General features: G+C 46.6%; 1 protein-coding gene across 1 annotated transcript in view; it reads left to right on the forward strand.

The window, feature by feature from the left end:
- Positions 1-159: 159 nt before the first annotated feature.
- Positions 160-19,874, forward strand: part of skia (v-ski avian sarcoma viral oncogene homolog a) — an 80,827-nt gene continuing 61,112 nt past the window's right edge. Inside the window, exon 1 of the mRNA XM_042409609.1 lies at positions 160-1,580. Coding sequence (XP_042265543.1) covers positions 675-1,580 — 906 coding nt within the window. The 5' untranslated portion in view covers positions 160-674. The remainder of the gene's footprint in view (positions 1,581-19,874) is intronic.

Genomic DNA, 19,874 nt, shown 5'->3' on the forward strand with positions numbered 1-19,874 from the left:
CTTGTTCCTGGAAGAGCCCTGCCTGCCTGCAGAGTCACTCACATTCCTGGCTGGGATTCAATGACTGAGCCAGACACACAAACACAGAGGGAGGGGGCGAGAGAGAGAGAGAGAGAGAGAGAGAGGGAGAGGGAGAGAGAGAGAGAGAGAGAGAGAGAGAGGGAGAGAGAGAGAGAGAGAGAGAGAGAGAGAGAGAGAGAGCAGGCTGGCTCTCAGACTTCTCATCTCCATACAGTCAGAGTGAACTGCGGGGGCAGACGGAGTGGATTGCGGCAGTCCTCGACAGCGGAAAGAGCCGCAAATAAGGATTTTTTTTTTAATCGAGCTGTATCGACTCACAACTCCCGCTTTTGTTTTTGTTTTCGCCTACTTCTTTCTGGAATTCAACAAACGGAACTTTTCGTTTTTTCTGGAGTTTGGAGAGCCGTCTTTCAGATATGGACAGTCGGCGACCCGCTGCAGGGAGCGACTGGCCGGTGTTCACTCAGTAGCCACAGGCACACACAACTGTAAACTCGCCGTCTGGGACTTTTTACTGGATGTTTGATGAAGCGCTTCGCAATTTTGGTCATTTCTGGGACACCGTGGATTTACCAGGTTCAGGAACGGATAGAGACTCGTGATTCCCGATCGACGACAAGAGGGGTTTTCGCTTCTAAAGTTGCAGGAAAAACATGGAGACTGTAAGTCGGCAGAGCTTCCAGCCTCATCCGGGACTGCAACAAACTCTCAAGCAGTTTCACCTCAGCTCTATGAGCTCTCTGGGCGGACCGGCGGCTTTCTCTGCCCGGTGGCAACATGAGCTCCTCTTCAAGAAGGACGGTAAGGAGCCCGAGCCGGTTCTGCAGCATCTGCCGCCGCCGGTGATGCCGGGCCCGCTGTTCATCCCGTCGGACCGCTCCACGGAGAGGTGCGAGACGGTCCTGGAGGGCGAGACCATCTCATGCTTCGTGGTCGGCGGGGAGAAGCGACTGTGCCTCCCGCAGATTCTTAACACAGTGCTGCGGGACTTCAGCCTGCAGCAGATCAACTCGGTGTGCGACGAGCTGCACATCTACTGCTCCCGGTGCACGGCGGACCAGCTGGAGATCCTCAAAGTCATGGGGATCCTGCCCTTCTCGGCGCCGTCCTGCGGCCTCATCACCAAGACGGACGCCGAGCGGCTGTGCAACGCCCTCATCTACGGAGGCGCCTACCCGCCGCGCTGCAAGAAGGAGCTGAGCGGAGGCTCGCTGGAGCTGGAGCTCACAGAGAGGAGCTTCAAAATCTACCACGAGTGCTTCGGCAAGTGCAAGGGCTTGTTCGTGCCGGAGTTGTACACCAGCCCCAACGCAGCGTGCATCCAGTGCATGGACTGCAGACTCATGTACCCGACCCACAAGTTCGTGGTGCACAGTCACAAGGCGCAGGAGAACAGGACTTGCCACTGGGGCTTCGACTCGGCTAACTGGAGGGCGTACATCCTCCTGGGCCAGGATTACACGGGGAAAGAGGAGAAGAGCCGTCTGGAGCTGCTCCTGGACGAGATCAAGGAGAAATTTGACTTCGCCAACAAGTACAAGAGGAAAGCATCATCCAGGGTGAGTTTGGACCTCATGCTTCGCCTCAACATGGAGCTCTGATTCATATTCTGTATGCATTGCTGTTCGAGCACTTTTTGGTTTGTTTTTATTTCATCATATACATTATACAATTACTACATTACTTGCATTGCAGCTGACTTTTGATTGTTTCTTTTTTTTAAAAATGTATTTTCCTGCTCAGTTTCTTGACGCTTTGCAGCTCATGTGCACGACTCTTATTTTCGTTATTGCAAACTGCAGAGAGCTTGTTCTGAAGTTGTCTATTAAACATACAGTTTTATGAAAAGCGATCATTGACCTGCTGAAATGCATTTCTATCCAGCAGACTCATTCTCTATAGTGAGCTGCTCGGTTTGGGGGAATGTTAAATGTATCTGCAGTTCCACTTGTTCCAACTCCTGGATGGACTGTAAATGTTGCTCTTAACAGTTGTGGTTGCCAACCTGTGGTCCTGGGAATCCCAGTTGTCCTTGAGAAGCTTCCTGGTGGAAATTGTCCCAGTTAGAGGATGCATGAAAGGGTTCGTTCTCGCCACATAAATGTTTCCAAAAATTCAGCTGGACTTTCTAGGCGGTCAGTGACCTTTTTTAGTATTTGGTCATCATTGGCAGATTGTTACTAATTAGGCTTCATAAGACAGTGACAATAAAACACCTCTAGTGGCAATAAAGCCATTATTTGTCTGTGAAACACCCCTCAGGCTCACTTTTATTGGCCTGTACTGTAAATACAATCTCATTTACCAACAAATGGCTCACTGGGAAACAGTAAACAACAGTTAGGAGGACTGTGTAGATTCTACATGAATTTAGGGGCAAGCGAGGAAATAATTCTTCTTCTTCTCTTCCTCAGATGAAATGCTATTTCCTCCCACACACTCACACACTTTCTTTAGTTGGATACATGCATGTCTCTGGTTGTACTTTGTGTGTGTGTGTGTTCCCATCAGTCAGCTGGTGGGATCATTGTTATTTAGGTGAAATTGTCCGGTATGTTGTGTGTGTGCGTGTGGAGCCGACTGTGTTTCATTAAATGTATGTAACATCGGTCTGGCTTCCTGTGGCTTTAATCGGCACTACTATCAGTGTTTGAAGGGTTTTCATGTTTTCTCTCTGATTTTATCCACATCCTCTGATTCTCTTTTTACTCGAGATAATTCTAAAAAGTTAGTATAATCAGAAGAACATCGACGCAGGTTGTGGCTCTGCATGTTTCCTGTGGTTTCTGTGATCAGATATGAGACTTTCTGACCAAATGAAGACGTTTTAAACGTTGAATCTGGTTTTCCGTGCTTTCCTCAGCTCTGTGTCTCGCTGCTAACTGACTGTATGAAGGGATTATAATCTGAGGTCTGGCAGGAGTTTGCAGAGAGGGTAGTTGGGTGGGAGACTGATAAAAAAGAATCCCACCCCCCACCCAACCCCTAGAAAAAAAAAAAAAAAGGCTAGTGCAGCCATTTGCATGAACTGTTACACATGAATGGAGTTGATGAAGCAGGGTTTAGAAGTATTGTGGTGGAAACATAATATGATCCCAACAAAGGAGAGCATTCAGCAAACATCGGACCCATCCCCCCCCCACCCCCACCCCACAACCCCACCACCCACCCATCCCTCCAAACATCCACCTACCCCAGGCCAGCGACCCACCTCTGACACACACACACACACACACACACACTCATCCTCCCCCTCTTACCTACTTTTTACTCCAATATGATTGAAACCAGAGTGGACTTGTGGGGGGGGGGGGGGCAGCAGACATGTTGATGAGGCACAGAAAGCAACTGCAAAAGTGTTTACAAGCAGCTCGCCTCCAGTCCTCCACGGAGGCTTCTTTCAGACCAGATCTGCCAAAGAAAGAGAAATCAGGGAGACCCTTGAAGTCCTGAAGAGTGCCAAAGTCCTGCCATGCATGGTGAATACCCACTCTTGGCACACACTTTCATTCAGACTCGAGTGGGCACACCTCAAGGACCCCCACTTTCAGGGGCCTCTTCTATTTTTATAAGTGCCGACGGGGGCCCCAAAGTGTTAAGCCCAAGGCTCATTTGAGCCTTTGCCCTGCTTCTTAATTTGACTCCTCCATTTTTTTTCCTCAAGTACCTTGTTTCAAGAAAGGCTAATGAGGGAATCCATGCTGGGTATGAGTTGAGGAATATTGCTAAACTTATGGCAACACAGCTCCCCTTTGTCAGCACATTTCAGCAGAGCCGAGAGACTTGCAAATGTTCTTGGAGGATGTGAGGCAAAGTGCTAGACTTCTACCTTTCAGCACAACAGAAGACGTGATCGTCTAACGTGCTGTCGGCAGAGGAACCGGGCGGCTCTGTGAATATTAATGAGGGAGTTACAAAAGTGTTAGCAGTAGTCTCGCATGCAGACAGACACAGGAAGTGATATTGCAGCACTTCCCTCCTTGCAGACACTCTTTTTAGAGCTTCCTTCTGAGACGCACACACATGCTCATGTCTGAATTACAGACGGTTAAAGTAAAAACAGCTTCTCACTTCTCGCCTGCACTGGTGGAAGACGTGTGAATTTTCAGTGAAAATGTATTTTCCTTTCTTATCTTGGAGGATGTGAGTCACAGCGCTGATTGTAAACAGCAAGGAGCGAATGCAGTGAAGTATTGAATAGTTTAAAATGAGTTTGTATGCTGGGTGTGGGGGGGACTCTCTGCTCTGAGCTGCTTCATGCCAGCCTTTTGGCTGCGAGTCTTCTGGTTTCTGGCTGGTACACACTTACACATGTGGGTGGCACACATAATCAGTGGCTTTCCGCATCAGGATGTTTAGATAAGGATTGTGGCTGCAGATTTAGTATGTTGCTAACTTTATAATTTGCCCTCAAGATGATGTGATTTCTGCACAGTGCGTCTCTGTAAAAGAGAGATATGAGAGAGAGCGTTGGGGGCAGACGGTAGACGAGCTGGAAACTCTGAAGTTTACATCAGACTCAGTCTTGTTTGGTACCTTCCTAAATGAGGAGAATCCTGTTCAGTCTCAGTTTTGTCATTGTTGAAGTCATGGAACGTTGTTTTGTTTTTTAACAGATGAACGCTCATTTATCAGAGTTCGACATTCAGCCAATAGAAGTGTACATTCCAGACCTGCCACTCCTTCACAGACTCCAACAAGTGAAAACACTTTTGAATGGGCTTGTATGAAACACGTCCCTACTCATGCATGTCATAACAGTCAACCATGACTGAGCTGCTCACTGTCAAAAACAAAGGAAGGCCAGATTTCCTCCTCATCCAAAGATCCATTTTCATTCTGAAGTGGCGGGAAGTGATTTGTTTAGAGACAGACGTGTATGAAGAATCAAATTAGGACAATAAAACGAGGTAGAAACAATTTTAGTGTTTATGCTCCACATATGCTATGTTAGTGTGCTGACAGCCAGCATGTTCCTGCAGGCTGTTTCCATGCTTTGTTCCTGTGACTCAGTGTAGAAGAAGCTGAAATTAGTGTTTTAGTGTTACAACACCGAACTATGAAGGTTTGAATATGGAGCGATTGCAGGGTTTTAATATTTGGTTCCAAAACATCACCACAAATATGTGGCTGCCATTCTCTAATGTGCAGGAGCTAAAACTTCCCCTTTTACATCCACCCCCCCCCCCCTAGAAGCCCCTACTGCTCCTCAGGATATCTGGCCTCCAGCTGAAGGGGCCGCTTGTTTCAGGAGGGAGGTGGGGCAGTGGTGGTGGTGGTGGTGGTAGGGGCTCAGAGGAAGTGAACTCCCCAAGGGGATATAGGCCCATGTCCTGTTTCATATGCAAGGCGCAGTGTGGCTAAGCCTGCTGACAGCCAGCCATGTCCACACGGTGGACAGGACAACAGCTGGTAGCTGTGCATTTCAATGGCTGCTGAGGGAATATATCCATTCTGTTTTTATGGCTGTTTGGCAGAACGTGACAGTTGCAGAAGTCTGTAGCGGAGCTTCATTTTGTCCTGATTAAAGAGGTATGACGAGTATTTTTAAAAGATTTGATGCAGCGTTTTCTGTTTTCTTGGAGGTTTTTCTTTCCTGTCAAATAGTAGAATTTAGAATTTGTCCTCTGTGCTTTGAGAAGGAGGAAGCCACCAATTCAATTAGGCCTGTGTAATGAGTTCTGTTGCCTGGCTGGGCTGCCAGTCTGGGTCTCTAATGGAGGACAGTCAGTCAGTCCATGCTGCGAGGCCTGACTGAGGGTCAGAGAGATCAATGACATATTGACATTCAAGTGTCTTCATGTCAAGTGTGACTGAAAACATCACTTCTCAAGCTCAATTACAGCAGAGTGACAGACCGACACAGACAGTGAGTGGACTTCACCGGCTAGTCGGCTGAAATACATCAAATGTTGTATTGATGAGATAAACCTGAAGACATGGATTACACTCTGAGAAAAAAGAAAGAAAAACAGCTTTTTTAATGATTTTGGCTGTAATCTCTCTGAGCCTGAACAGTATGCAAATGAAAGTCAATTAAAATGAGGCTGTTTAACTAGTAGTTAAGTTTGTGTGCTGAAAGTTTTGCTAATTATTTTCCACATACGCTGCACGTTTTCCTTCCTCTCTGCAGGAAATCAACTGTAAAAAAAACAACTTTTATTTTGCTCTTTTTTTCCTGTCCTGGAAAAAAAAAACAAAAAAAACCCGTTGAAGGCGACCGACGCTGATCACTGTCAACTTTGTGTCGCGAGATGAAAAGTCGGCGTGATGGTTTTGATCTGCAGTTAAACGTCTGTCTTTCCACCACAACTGTGCACAGGAAGCACTCGTGATAAAGAGAGAGAGAGAGGAGAGAGAGTGGCAGAGCATCACAGGTTATATAGCTTCTTGTGTTGTCTGGAATTTTTTTTTTTTCTAAAGGCTGCCATTGAAGTCGTATCGGAAAATGAATGAAGTGCAGTGATTCTTTTCATACAGCCAGTAGCTGTTTATTTCAAAGCCTTTTTAAAGTTCTGCAAACAAAAGGGGATTTTCCAAGTTGCTGCTGGATTGTGCAGATGAGATGAAAGCAGCGTGTGTGTTGGTGGTTATTTGTGGTGAGATTCTGACTTCACTTGACTGGCTGATCATCAACTCTACACACCTTTCTTCTCAAGCCACCCTGTAAACCTCCACATCACGGCTATTTAGACAAATAGCAGAAGTTTCATTCAGGATAAGAGAATGACTGAGGAGAACAAGAAAAGGAGAAGTTCAAGCCCTTGTTGCCGGCCGTTGTCTGTCCTACACCCCCTCTGCTGTGCTCACATCCCACGCCTCTGCTGGCCTGCTGGCGTCCCCACCCATCAGCAGCGTCTTCATGTGACAAATGGACAGAGCGGCCAGTGGAGTGCTTTATGAAGAGCCTGGGCAGGGAGAACTGAACAGTGCATTAATATACCTGCCAGGGACTGCTGGCTGCACACAGTCAGGAGAGAAGAGGCTCTCTGGGGCCACCTACCCGCCCATCCATTCAGAGATGATGGTGCATGCTGACGTTGTAATAGACGACCATGCATGCAAGCTGTCTGAGAAAGTGGTGCACGCAAACGTGTGTTGAGGAGCATGCTTGGAAATAAAGTCTTTCCTCCCGCTAGGTGAAATATCTGTCAGAATATTAATAACCTCCTGACAACGTGTGAAACTAACAAGCAGCTCATAGCGGCTATTCTTAAGTCTTAGAAGGACCCGGAGCATCTCTCATCAGGATTATTGTAAAAGCGTCACGGAAGGAAGAACCTGGTGACCTCCTCCAGTCGTTGCGTGAAAAAGAAGCTCTTCCTCGGTCCGATGGTGCAATCTGATGACTCGGCTGGCTGACGGCTTGTGAACGACACTGTCAATTTTTTTGTGGGCATTCAATATTGATGATAGGTTACCGTAGGCGGGAAGGTCTGGCGTGTTTATTTAATGAGAGGCTCTTTGAAATATTAATCGACACACATGGCGCTGTAAACCCGACTATTGCCTGAACTACACTACATGTCCGCTAACCGTTAGCCTCCTCTAACCCACCCGATGGCTTCCTCACCGGGAATACATCCGTCCATCCAAATGACCATTGAGTCATTTCTTCTTTTAGTGATTTGCAGGTATAAAGATGTCGAAGTTAAAGGTTTTGAAAGGTTTAAACAATTGTTGAAACAACATTTCAAAGTAACATGAAAACATGGGTCCAGGTGAAAGACTGATCCTAGGTTAGGGTCAAGGTATGAACTTAACTTCTTACCTGCAAACCACCCAAACTGTAGTCAGTGGGTTAGTTTACAGTGTCGGGCAGGACGGGGCACCGTTGTGTACCGATTGCATGCATGATAAACATCCAAGTCATAACTGACAGCAGTTGTGTTATCTGTTTGTTTTGACGTGGTGGCTCGTATCCCGCTATCACAGGGCTAACAGTCAGATGCCATCTAACATGAAGTGTTGAGAAAGATACAGCGTTTGACTGCTGTGACGCTTGAGAGGCATCACATCTGATATGCATAGAGGACATGCTTTGCCTAGGAGAGTACCAGTCGTCCTATTGTCTCAATCTCTCTTCTCTTATTCTGCTATCAGCATCTTTAGCCCCCCTAAGAAAAAGCAATCGACTTTTAAAATCGCTCACATTACCTTCCAAGAGATTTCCTCGCTCTCTAACTGTGAATTGCCTGCACAGGTTGATGTGGAAGATGTTCGGTTTAAAACCGGGAAACACGGCGGGGGCAGCTTTCATTGTGAGATGGGATCAGGGGGGTGGGGGTGAGGTGGAGGTGGGGGTGGGGGGGTTACTTTGTGCTGCGTCAGCCCAGGAACATTCATCTGACAGCAGTTTTGGCCTCTGGAGTTGCAACAAGCATCACATGACCTTTCCCTCCCCAAATAAAGAGGTGACCCACCTCACCCCTCACCTCTCTTTAAGTGCAGTCGGCCAATCGCGTGCTGCCGAGCAACTCCCACGGGGCAGATGGCTGTCTGACACACACACACACACACACACACACACACACACACACACACACACACACACACACACACACACACACACACACACAAATGAACATTCACTGCTCTTGTGATGTAATGAAATAAATATACTTGGATGCATTTTAGATTTCATAGAAAGATTTTGGGCATACCAAAAATGATTCATGTGAGGCACATGGGAACATTAGAATACAGTAGCAAAGGCATCCTCTGCCTCATTTGGTGTGTGATAGTGCACGGGGCTCGTCTAGTGTGTGATTTGCAGTCGTGTGTGTGTGTGTGTGTTTTGTGCCTGGATCAGCTGTAGGAGCTGTAGGAGGAGATTAGCATGAGCTCACTGCCTACTCATTTCCATCCCCATCTGCCTGTCTCCCACAGTGATGCTCCCCCACCCCCAACCACACACACACACACACACACACACACACATGCACGAGCACAGACATCCACACAACACCCGGATCCCACCCCCGCAATGCCTCCTGAGTCTTATAATGAATACAGAAGCAGACAGAATCGCGTGCAAACATGCACATGCGCACACACACACACACATACACACACGCAGACTTGTCAGCTGCACCGGTGGTGTGTAACACAACATCCACCAGGCATTGGTCTACAATATCCTCCCACAGTGGCATGTCACAAACCAGCGGTCCATCTCAGACTGTCTGGACAACAATCCACGGCTGGACTGTTTTCTCCTTTATCATCACAAAGTTTAGGAGGGACGAGGAGATACGTTTTAATAATAAACGCTGCTAATCTTATATCTGATTGAACTGGTTCCTCCTCCAAACCTCTGTCTAGTGGATGGAATGGTGATAGTAATGAGAAATATTGATTTTTATTTTAAAGAAGCAGCAGAGCTCAATTTTTATAGTTCTTGGACACGGTGGCTCTGTTGGTGCAGAATAACACCGTCGACAAAGCTAATTTCCCTCACATGTCCTTCACTGTCCTTTACTCTGAAAAATCCCATTTCTGCTTTGGGGGAAGCCATGACAAAAGAAACGTCTGGGTTCATGATTCTTGTCAAAAACATTTAGCTGAAATGATAAATTCTGATTCCCATTATATAGAATTCAACCAGTCACAGCAGCGCTGTGCTTTAATCTACAGGGCTAAAAAAAGTGTTGGCTAGAAAAAGAGGATTAACCTCAGCCAACAGTGTTTTTACTATCTGGCTTCTCCTCACCGCCGCCGTGCAAAGCACCAATCAAGGAGATTCACTGACCATGTTTACACTGTACATTCAGTTTGACTCACAGAGGGAGTCCCTGTGCTTCCAGTAGGTCTCTTCCTCACTGAGTATTAAACCCAGTTCAGCTCGCACCCTTTCTCTCCTGAGCACAAATGTAGTGTGTGAGGGGGCATTAATACTCCACTGGCCCAGTTAAAATAATGGTGTGTCAGCTCACAAAACAAGCCTTTGGGGGGTTGGGGGGTGGGGGGGCGGGGCACACTGGCATGGCCTCGGCCATGTGGAAGGAGAGATGACAGGGTGGTGGTGGTGGTGGTGGTGGTGGTGGTGGTGGTTGGGGGGATATCTGTCCACTGACTAACAATTGTCACCTCTTTTGTGGTGGGTATCAGCTGTGGGTCTGTTATTGTAAGACAGATAGAGGTGATAACCCTCCACCACCACCACCACCACCTCCACCATCTCCTCCACCACCTCCACCACCACCACCACCTCCACCACCACCTCCACCATCTCCTCCACCACCACCACCTCCACCACCACCTCCACCACCACCACCACCACCACCTCCACCACCACCACCACCACCTCCACCATCTCCTCCACCACCACCACCACCACCACCACCACCTCCACCATCTCCTCCACCACCACCACCTCCACCACCACCACCTCCACCATCTCCTCCACCACCACCACCACCATCACCACCACCTCCACCATCTCCTCCACCACCACCACCTCCACCACCACCTCCACCACCACCACCATTGGGTGATGGGTGCTCCCAAAGAGCCTGAGTCATGGACCAGGGCTCATTGTTTGTCTGCCCCTCCTCCATCACCGTCCTCCCTCTTGTGTCTCTGCTCATCTTTCATGGCTGCTGTTGTCTCTCACAAACAAACTAAGAGGTGAAGCAGCCACGAAGCATCAGATCTGCTTCTTATTAACATTTATTAGATGGTTTAACAACATCTGAAACCTTCCCAATGACAAGTTTTGTAACTTCCTGAAACCAACAATCTCACACGTTTTTACTTTTACTCTCCCAAAATAAATATAAATAACTGTGAATCTGAATCCACCTTAAACTTCTACTTCACAGCACACTTGGTGAATTACTCTCTACCAGCAGGATAGAAGAGTTGTTGAGGATTAGTGACGTGCCTTCAAAATGTTCAATATTAAAACCGAACCCTATTGAGAAGAACACACCAGAAGCTGCAAGCAGTGTGTTTTCTGTCGAGTCTTTAGATGGTTTAATGAGGCAGGAAAGAAAGTTATGAATGAGCTGTTCCACTCCGACTGTTTCTTTTCTTGGAATAGGTGTATCTTCCTGGCAGTGTAATCTACAAACACCTCTGTGTAGCTGTGACTCACAGCTCCGTCTAGCTGCTGGTAGTTATGTTAAGGCTGCATGGGTTAATCTTAAACTGGATTAATCAGGAGCAGGACTGACCTGCCCTATTGATCCAACAAAGCAACTTTGTCCTGAACTTTGACTAACCATTATAACCTTTCTAAGTTTATCACTAACGTAGCTGTGAAGCCCCGGTGGACCACAAATGAAAGATACATCTGAAAGAGGATTTGGTCTTTAGAGTCTGTTGTGGAGTCGGTGTGTGTGACTGTTTGGAGGGTGAGATCACTGGGTTTGAAGTGAAACCAGTCAGTGAAGGGGCAGGTTTAGGCTGGTTCCAGTTGGTGAGTGCAGCTGCTTTGACTTGAGAGCAGGGTTAAAACCCAGCTGGGGGAGAGAAAAGTTTAGACTGGCAGAGCAGAACTAGACGGCTTTCATTTAGGCTGCTCGGTTAGAAACAGAAACAAAGTTGGTGAACTGTGGCCACACCTCAGCTGCAGCTTGTCAGGAAGTCGAGGTTGAAGGTGTGTGTGTGTGTGTGTGTGTGTGTGTGTGTGTGTGTGTGTGTGTTTGAGCAGACCGGGGCCTCTTGGTAGAGGGAGTAAAGGGGTAGGGCCCCTGTAGGCTCAGTTTACTCCTCAGGAATGAAGTGTTGGAAACAAAGGCTTATAATGTGGTTAACATCCTTCCTCCAGACTGGCCGCGCCATTCCTCCCCTCCAAGTCACCAATCTCCTGAATTAATCCGTCCCAGCCGCACTCTGGCAAATGAAGCGGCCATGCAGATGCTAAATAAAACAATATGCTGAAAGGGGATCCCTCCTCCTGGCACGGACGCCTGCTTCTCAGGTTCAGGAAGCCTCCATCAGGCCCAGGCCCAGACTTGCTCCTCTGCTTTATACAACCCCCCCTTCAAGTCAACCCATTGATTTTACATCCCACGCCCTTCCCCCCCATCACTCACGCTGCTCATCTCTTATTGTAAAGCACACACACACGTGCAGACACAGAGAAGATCTAAACACATTTCTGCACATACTCAGGCATCCTTCCTATACACACACTCATCCAGGCACACACATGTACGCATACACTCCTTCTACTCCTACAGAACAGACAATAGACCTCTTGAAGCCCTTGGCTTATAATTAATGTAATTGTAGATCTCTAAGACAAGGTAATGTGTGGAGTGTGTAACCGCCTCCAACCCACAGCCAGCACAAAGGCGTTATTCTCTGCGTCTTCCTTCAAAGAAACACTGCCAAGGCTATCTTGAGCAGTAGGACATCTGTTTATATAAAGCCTACTGCCATTTATATACGTCTTGCTGTCAGCGTGCGTGCCTGTGTGTGTGTGTGTGTGTGTGTGTGTGTGTGTGTGGGGGGGGGGGGGGGGGGGGGGGGTGGACAAGCTGACTTATCCCATATGACCTCTAGCCTTCTCAGTGGGCTCATCTGTCTGCCCTGTTTAATTATCTCTCTCACACACACACACATGCATACACATGCACGCAGAGGTCAGGGCTGCAGCTGAACCTTGCCACACCACCTCCACTCCCCCCCCTCCTCTCCTCCTCCCCCCCCCCCACCCCCTCCCCCCCCCCCCCCCCCCCCTCCCTCCCTCCCTCCTCCCACTCCTTCCTCTATTCCATCTCTCCAGGCATGGCTACTGGTTGTCTGCATGGCTCTGCAGAGGATTAAAGTAAGACAGACGTATGTGTGCGTCTGTATATGAGTGTGTGTGTGTGCACTTGTGGTTTGCACAGCAGTCACACTTTTCCCACCAGCGTTATCGCAAAGACGAAGCACGTCTGCCACAGGACTACTTTCTAGGACTGAGACTGATTCCACCATCAGATTTCACTCTTTTCATCTATTTTAATATGATTAATAACCAGACAGTTGTTTTTATTAAGATATTGCACCTGTTTGATGTGGCATCTCTCTCTTTGATTGCTGTTCTTTGTTAAGTAAGTGTGAAACTGTTTTAATGTGCTGATATGCCAGTTTACTCAATGCATCCATTTTTTTTAATTTTGTCAAGCTTGGGGCCAATTTTATGATTTTAATCAGGATTTTTTCCCCTGAACAAACAACATTATTCACAGTTTATGGGAGTGCTGTGCCTCAGACAGCTAATGTAGCCAGTTATCATCTACATTAGACTAGACTGAAAATAACCTTTTATGTGCACGTCGTAACACAGTTTCCACAATCTGGACATTAGAACCATTGCTCAGCCGTATAACAACAAATCTCCCAGTCACAGTGGGTGAGAGTTGATTGGCAGAGTCTGGAAATCTGCAACAAAGTCAGGAGGATGGTAAACGAGGTGTGGTATAAAATATCTGCCACATCCTCCTCGCTGGCAGCATCACCAGGTATCTTTAGAAGTGGTTACATCTCTCAAAGATATAATCGAATGTGAGCAGAGAGGTTAGATCCAATCACATCTGGTTGGCCCAGATGCAGCTGGAGGCGTAAACTGTGGTCCCCCTTATCCAGATTTAGACACTATCTGAACATATTGTGGTAGAAGACACGAGGCCTGAGACAGAGGAGAATGATGGGGGGGATTGCTTGATTTTCCACAGAGCAGGGTCAGTGTTTGTTCTGAGAGGAAGCTGAGATGGCAGCCGGTGTTTAGTCTCGACTCAAGGACAGGGCCGGAGGTGTTATGTCTCTGTCTTTTTTTGCTGTTTCTCTCCTTCTCTCTTTCTCTCAACCTTTCATGTTTTCTTGAACCATTTACTTCCCCCCTGTTTCAAACCCCCCCCCCTCCTCCACCCCACCGGACCCCCGCCTCTCACTGCTTTCACCGTCGGTGGCAAAGCCATCCAACTCAGGAAGCGCTGTGAAACATCAGATTCCACTTCCTGCAGCAATCAATACATCTCAGGTCCAGCAGACACACACCCACAGCTGAGAATGCACGGACACACATTCTTTCTCCCTTTTCTCTCTCTCTTTCACACACACACACACACACACACACACACACACAAAGACGGGGTGTGATTTCACACTTTATGCATGTAAGAAGGGCTTTTATTCAGAACAAGTTCCAACAGCAAGATCAGATTTTTATTTTGAAGCTTTAAAATGAAGGAAGAAGGGCTGGTTGTCCTTGGAATGATCCAATGAGGAGCTGTCAGTCAATCACATGAATGGTGTTGAATCAGTCAGTTACCATCTTTTAACATTTACACTGTGGAAACTTTCACTGTGGAAATTCCTCAGTATGTGCTATATTGACTGAGAAAGCTGAGTTTTTCTGAGTTTTCCTGCTCACGGAGCTGTGCAGCCTGTGCCTACATGTACCAGGATGCATTGCGTGCATCCCCTCCTATCAGTCACTGTGGTTGTGGTGTGTTTGTGTAATGCAGAAGGTGAACACAGAGACAATTTCAGAGACTAAGTTGGTTAGCAGCGTTATATGTTTTATGTTTTCCTCATTGAGTCTGGATATATTGTACCAGTGTGGAGTCAGTGGATCAATGCAAACTTACTGAGACTGCAGTCTCCATTTGAGGAGTTAAAAACTGCAAGCAAACGTTTTTTCTTTTATCTGTTTTGGACGATGACGACAGAGTCGGACCAGATTGCAGCTGCAAGTTACAGACAACGTTAACACAGTCGCTGATGTGCTTTTCGGTAGTCAGAGTTAAAGTCTGATATATAATGTAATAACATACACAAGACCCTGCTTCCAGGTAAGTTGAAACTTTGGTGCCTGCAGTTTGGATTGCTCCCCTGCCTGATGTGGCTTCTGACAATCTATGAGGTTCTGATCACCAAAGTCGAGAAGCTGGAGAGAACAGTCAGTACATTGTCAGACTCCCAGAGTGCCTCAGCAGTATCAGCTTGTATGGAGAAGACAAACGCTCCAAGGTAAGACTGGACATCATTCTGACAGAAACTCAGGACACCACGATATGGACAGCAGCTCTCAGAGCAGCAGAAGGCAGAAAGTAGAACCCATCCGAGGTGGTGCAGTAGGCGAAATCCGCTCTTGTGGGCCAAGCGCAGCATAGAAGAGGCATCTTTGGGCCAGGCACAAATAGATCCACATGGCACAGAGTAACACCTGCCCAGAAGAACAAGCTGTTGGTAAAAGAGATACAGCAGCAGGAGGAGGCAGAGTGAACAAGACCCATCATGTTCCCTTTGCCAAACACCAGCAACCCTTGGGCGCATACTCATCGGCTGCAAGACCAGCCTCACCCAAGGATGCTACACCTGGAGGCACAACCAGGTCCTTCAGCAACTGGCACTAGTGCTGTAAGAAGCCACTCCCTGGCTTCTGAAACACCATGGCCTTTGTACCAGCAGGACAGGTACCAAAGAGGTCAAATGCAAGAGAAGAATCAAGCCTACTGGATACAGACTGGGATTAGAAGATGAAGGTTGATCTAGACCAGAAGCTCACCTTCCCACTGGAGATCATTACAACCAGTCTGAGGCTGGATCTGATCCTCCCCATGGGAGGATGCAGTTGGTGAAGCGTACAAACGCAAAATGCTGAAGTACTTCGATCTAGCAACTGAACTACAGCAGGGCTGGAGGACACAGGTGCTCCCTGTAGAGGTTTTGTGGCCATGTCAACCAACAGGCTACTGAAACAGATGGGGGTCCGAGTACAGGCCCTCTGACAGGATATCAAGTCACTGGCAGAGGCTGCCGAACGAAGCAGGAATTGGCTCAGGCTGAAAAGAAACAACAAGAACTGGGTGGCAAGATGACCGTCAGCCAGCAGGAGGGGTAAAAGCGGAGGGTGGGTGCACCTGGGACACCAGGTGAGCCCTCTGGATGTGTCATGGGCCTATCAACGAAACACCAAGGAAGGAGGGTGCCAACCTGATGTCCCTGGTGAAGCTTCTACTCCTACCCCCACTGCTGGTTATGATTTACAGTCCAAACAAACAGAAATAACAAAATCCATAGCGCTATATTCGATTGAAAATCGGCAAAGTGGCCCCTTTAAGGAGACACTAAGGGGCTTCTGAGGCAGTCCAGAAGTCTCTAAGGGAGTTCCATGTTGTCCCAAAGAATTATTTAATTTCACCACAATGAAATGAAGTTAAAATGATACCAATTAGACGATGTAAAGGAATGACTATTAGCAGTCATTGGTTTCAATGTCGCCCCTGTTATCTTCTCTCTGCAGACAGTTTAATTCCATTCTAAATCGCCCAGTAAAATCTCTCCACTTGAGTCCACGAGTCTTCCCAGCATTTGTTAATTTCTGCTCCATGGTTTGATTTTGACACTTATAAGGAGCCGTAGTGAAATGGATAGATGGATGAACTGATGGACGGATAGACCAAAGCCTCGGCCATTCCCCCTCCTACCCATGGCAGTAATGAAATGATAGATCCCTGATGTGGATGGAAGCAGAAGTGAAGGGATGACCTCACAGCCACCTAATCACCGCAGAGGGACAAGCTGGCAGCTAATGTGTCCATTAGCCTTCCCTCCACCAGAGGAGGAACCAACCTGGCTGGGAGAGGGAGAGGGATGAAATAGAAGACAGGAAATGACCCAACTTCTACTTTCTTTCCTGTCAGTCTGATGCTTTGACTGAACTCTGCTTTTGTGCAATTTTGTCTTAACTTGTCTCTATTTTTGTGTTGCAATTATGATTTTTTTTTTTGAGTGAGAACATAGGAAACTATTTTTTGAACGCCAATACTTTTACTTTTTTTGGATTGAGGTTGTCAAGTCATGATTGAGATCTGATATTTGACCGTTTTGGTCCCAAAAAGTAAAAAACCAAAACTTAACTGCAGGTCAAGAGTTAACTGAAAAGAAATTTTGAACTCAAAACCTTTCCACTGAAACCATGATTGAGTTCATACGTCGGTTTGACTCAGAAACCTCAGTCAGGCACCATCTCTGTGGTTGTGTAAATGTTTTCTATACTGGGGGAATCCTGTTGTTCCTTGCCTGGCCTACAGTTCATCACTGGGGGTCAGAGAGGTTGCTGATACCAGAGTTTGCTCCAATGGAAGCCCCCTCCCCCATCATCATGTGACCAGTGTGGGGTGACAGTCAGTGGACAACAGCCAGAAGCACAGGGATGGGCCTTTTTTACGAAATGAAAAACACAGCACATGTACACACAACTGAACAAGTGAACCCATAGAGTGTCACATGTTAACCTGCTGCACTGCAATCCCTCCTACTTCCCTTTTTCTTAGTACAGCCAGGGTGAGCGATCTGTCGCCTCCCAGCCACAACAACCCTGCAGACTGTCAGTCTGAACTTCTACCGCAGAGCCGTGGCAGCAACTTAGACTTCTGGTTTCAACACCACACCAGCTTCCTGTGGCGCCTCCGCCCTGCTGTCGGAAGCGTCTTTAGCACTCTTGACACAATGTCCTGAATGTCTACATTTTTTCTAGTCATGATCCTACTAACATGCAGTGTCTTAAGTGTATTTTACTATTTGGTAGCATTTTTGATTGTTGCCATATCGCCTTTTTTTTCTCATCATGACAAAGACTAAACTAACGTATGGGGCTCCGATCTCTGTTTGCTTCCATGAAAGCATAAAAGACAGTCAGACGTTTTGAGGTCTGATTTTGAAGTCTGATATCAGACAACGTGGGGCCTAAAGAGAAGTAAGTAGAGTATTAAAAACAGACGAGCAGACAGGTTTTAAACAGCAACCCTATCTTGAGGAGGAAATGAAGGCCAATGGTATAATTAGTACCCAAACATACTCTGAGTACAGTGATAGCAATGGGGAAACAAGGTAGTTATCTTTAAAAAATTCATTTTAAAGATATGTTTTACCTCTAATGAACAGCTGATAGTAGATATGCAGACAAGAAACAAGGGAAGTTGAAGCAGGGACTTTGTGGTTATGTGTACTGTAACCATTCAGCTACCAGCGCAAAGTTGAATCGAAAGATATTTAATATTGAATAATAGTAAATACTGGCTAAAGGAAGCCTCTGTCCACAGGATCAGCCTTCCAAAACCTATATGTGTCAAACCAAACTCCAGACCCTCTTCCCTCAGTTCCAGCCCTCCTCCCTTACCACTGGAAACCATGTGATTTGGCTCCAGAGTGAAGCCTCTCACTCTCTCTTTCTCCTATGTCTCTCTTTCACTCGCTCAGCCTCTCCCAGAGTTCAACAGTGGAACAAAATGTCCGGCTCCGGAGTGGAAAGCGCCAGTATGTGCTGGCCAGCCGGCTTGATTTTGAGGCTGCCCAGCACCCTGCGCTGAACCAAAGGGCCTCTTTGTGCTCTGCCCTCACAAAGATATACCCCGAGCAGCAAAAAAACACCTCCAAAAACAAAACCAACAGCAGTGTCCCGGCCAGGGGGGCCGGAGGGGGGGGGCTGCCTGCAGCCCTACACGCTGCATCCAAGTGGAGGAGCTGCCAGAATCGGAGGTTACAAATAAAACCTGGTGAATAAGCCACAGAAAAACAGAGGAAGGAAGTTTTCCATTTGAGCTGAAAAGACCCCACGTGGTCAGCTTCCCCTCATTCCTCTTCCTGGTGTAGCGAGCCATGATCACCGTGCAAACGCTCATGTTTGTCTTTGCAAGAGTTTTACAGTAAGAACGCTCAAATAGCAGCCAAAGCCCTCTCTGCATGGGATCATAACTGTACAAGTCAACTTTGTTCTTAATCTTGTAAAAAATTGCAATCATCTATAAATTCCACCACAAATTAGAAGGGCAGGATATTAAACCGCAAAACTTTTTGGTACAGACCGAAATTAGTGTGTCGCATCCAATATCGAGTCAGACTGCAAATAACAATTATTTTCATTGTTGGATCTGTCAACTTTTTTTGGTTCATTGATTCATTGTTTAGTCTGTGTACAGTGTCAGAGAATAGTAACTAGTTTCTCAGAGGCTGTGGTCATATTGTTTATTTTGTTCAAACCCCAAAGCTGTGCAGTTCACCATGTAATAAAACAGAGAAAAAAAGAAAAAGGAAGATGGAAATGCCAAAGTTTAGTAATGTTGCCTGACCAGAGGTTTAAACAATTAGTCAGTTATCAAAACTTTTGCTCATGAACTGATGGATTCATCAAGTATACACTTCAGACCTACAGTCATGTACAGTTTCTGATGACAGAATGATCAGTATGTGCTCATTGTTATTAGAGGTTCTTGTATGGCTACTTTTGTTTGGATGTTCATGTTCATATTCTTCAGAATAAGGTGTTCAAACATTCGTTTTGGTGTTTGTACCGAGCGACCGTTATGGTAACGGTGCTAGTATGGAAACATTGTGACTGCTCATCCCTACAAATTACATGAACATGTTACATTTTTCCAAAAATATTCTTTTGTGAATCAGAATCTCTATTATTTATAGATGCATTTTGGTTTTTTTTCTTTACACTTCTTTCAGACCAAAGTCTGCTTTAGAATTACTTTTTAGAATTTGAAAGTATTTTTGTGCAGTTCAAGATGTTCATCTGTGTATTAATTGGCAGTTGCTCGGGAAGGAAAGCAGCTCTTACATTTTGTTGTATTCAGCAATAATTTTTTGGATTTGGTCTGAAACTTGAGTTGAAACCAGGACTTTGTTTTTCCTGAGTGAGCGGGAAGTGAAATTCCTCCATCACATGAGCTTCTCAGGTAATTGTGCTCCTTTGCAAATAAGGTTTAAAGGCGAGACGGTGACAAACAGGGATAGTGTTTTTCATGAAATAACAACTCATGACTATCAGCGCCTCTGACAGTCATAAACAGATAGCCAGACACAATCTACAATCTGCTACGTCTCCGTTAACCCTGCTTTGACAG

Source organism: Thunnus maccoyii, chromosome 4 (genome assembly GCF_910596095.1).
Source record: "Thunnus maccoyii chromosome 4, fThuMac1.1, whole genome shotgun sequence".
Classification (NCBI taxonomy): domain Eukaryota; kingdom Metazoa; phylum Chordata; class Actinopteri; order Scombriformes; family Scombridae; genus Thunnus; species Thunnus maccoyii.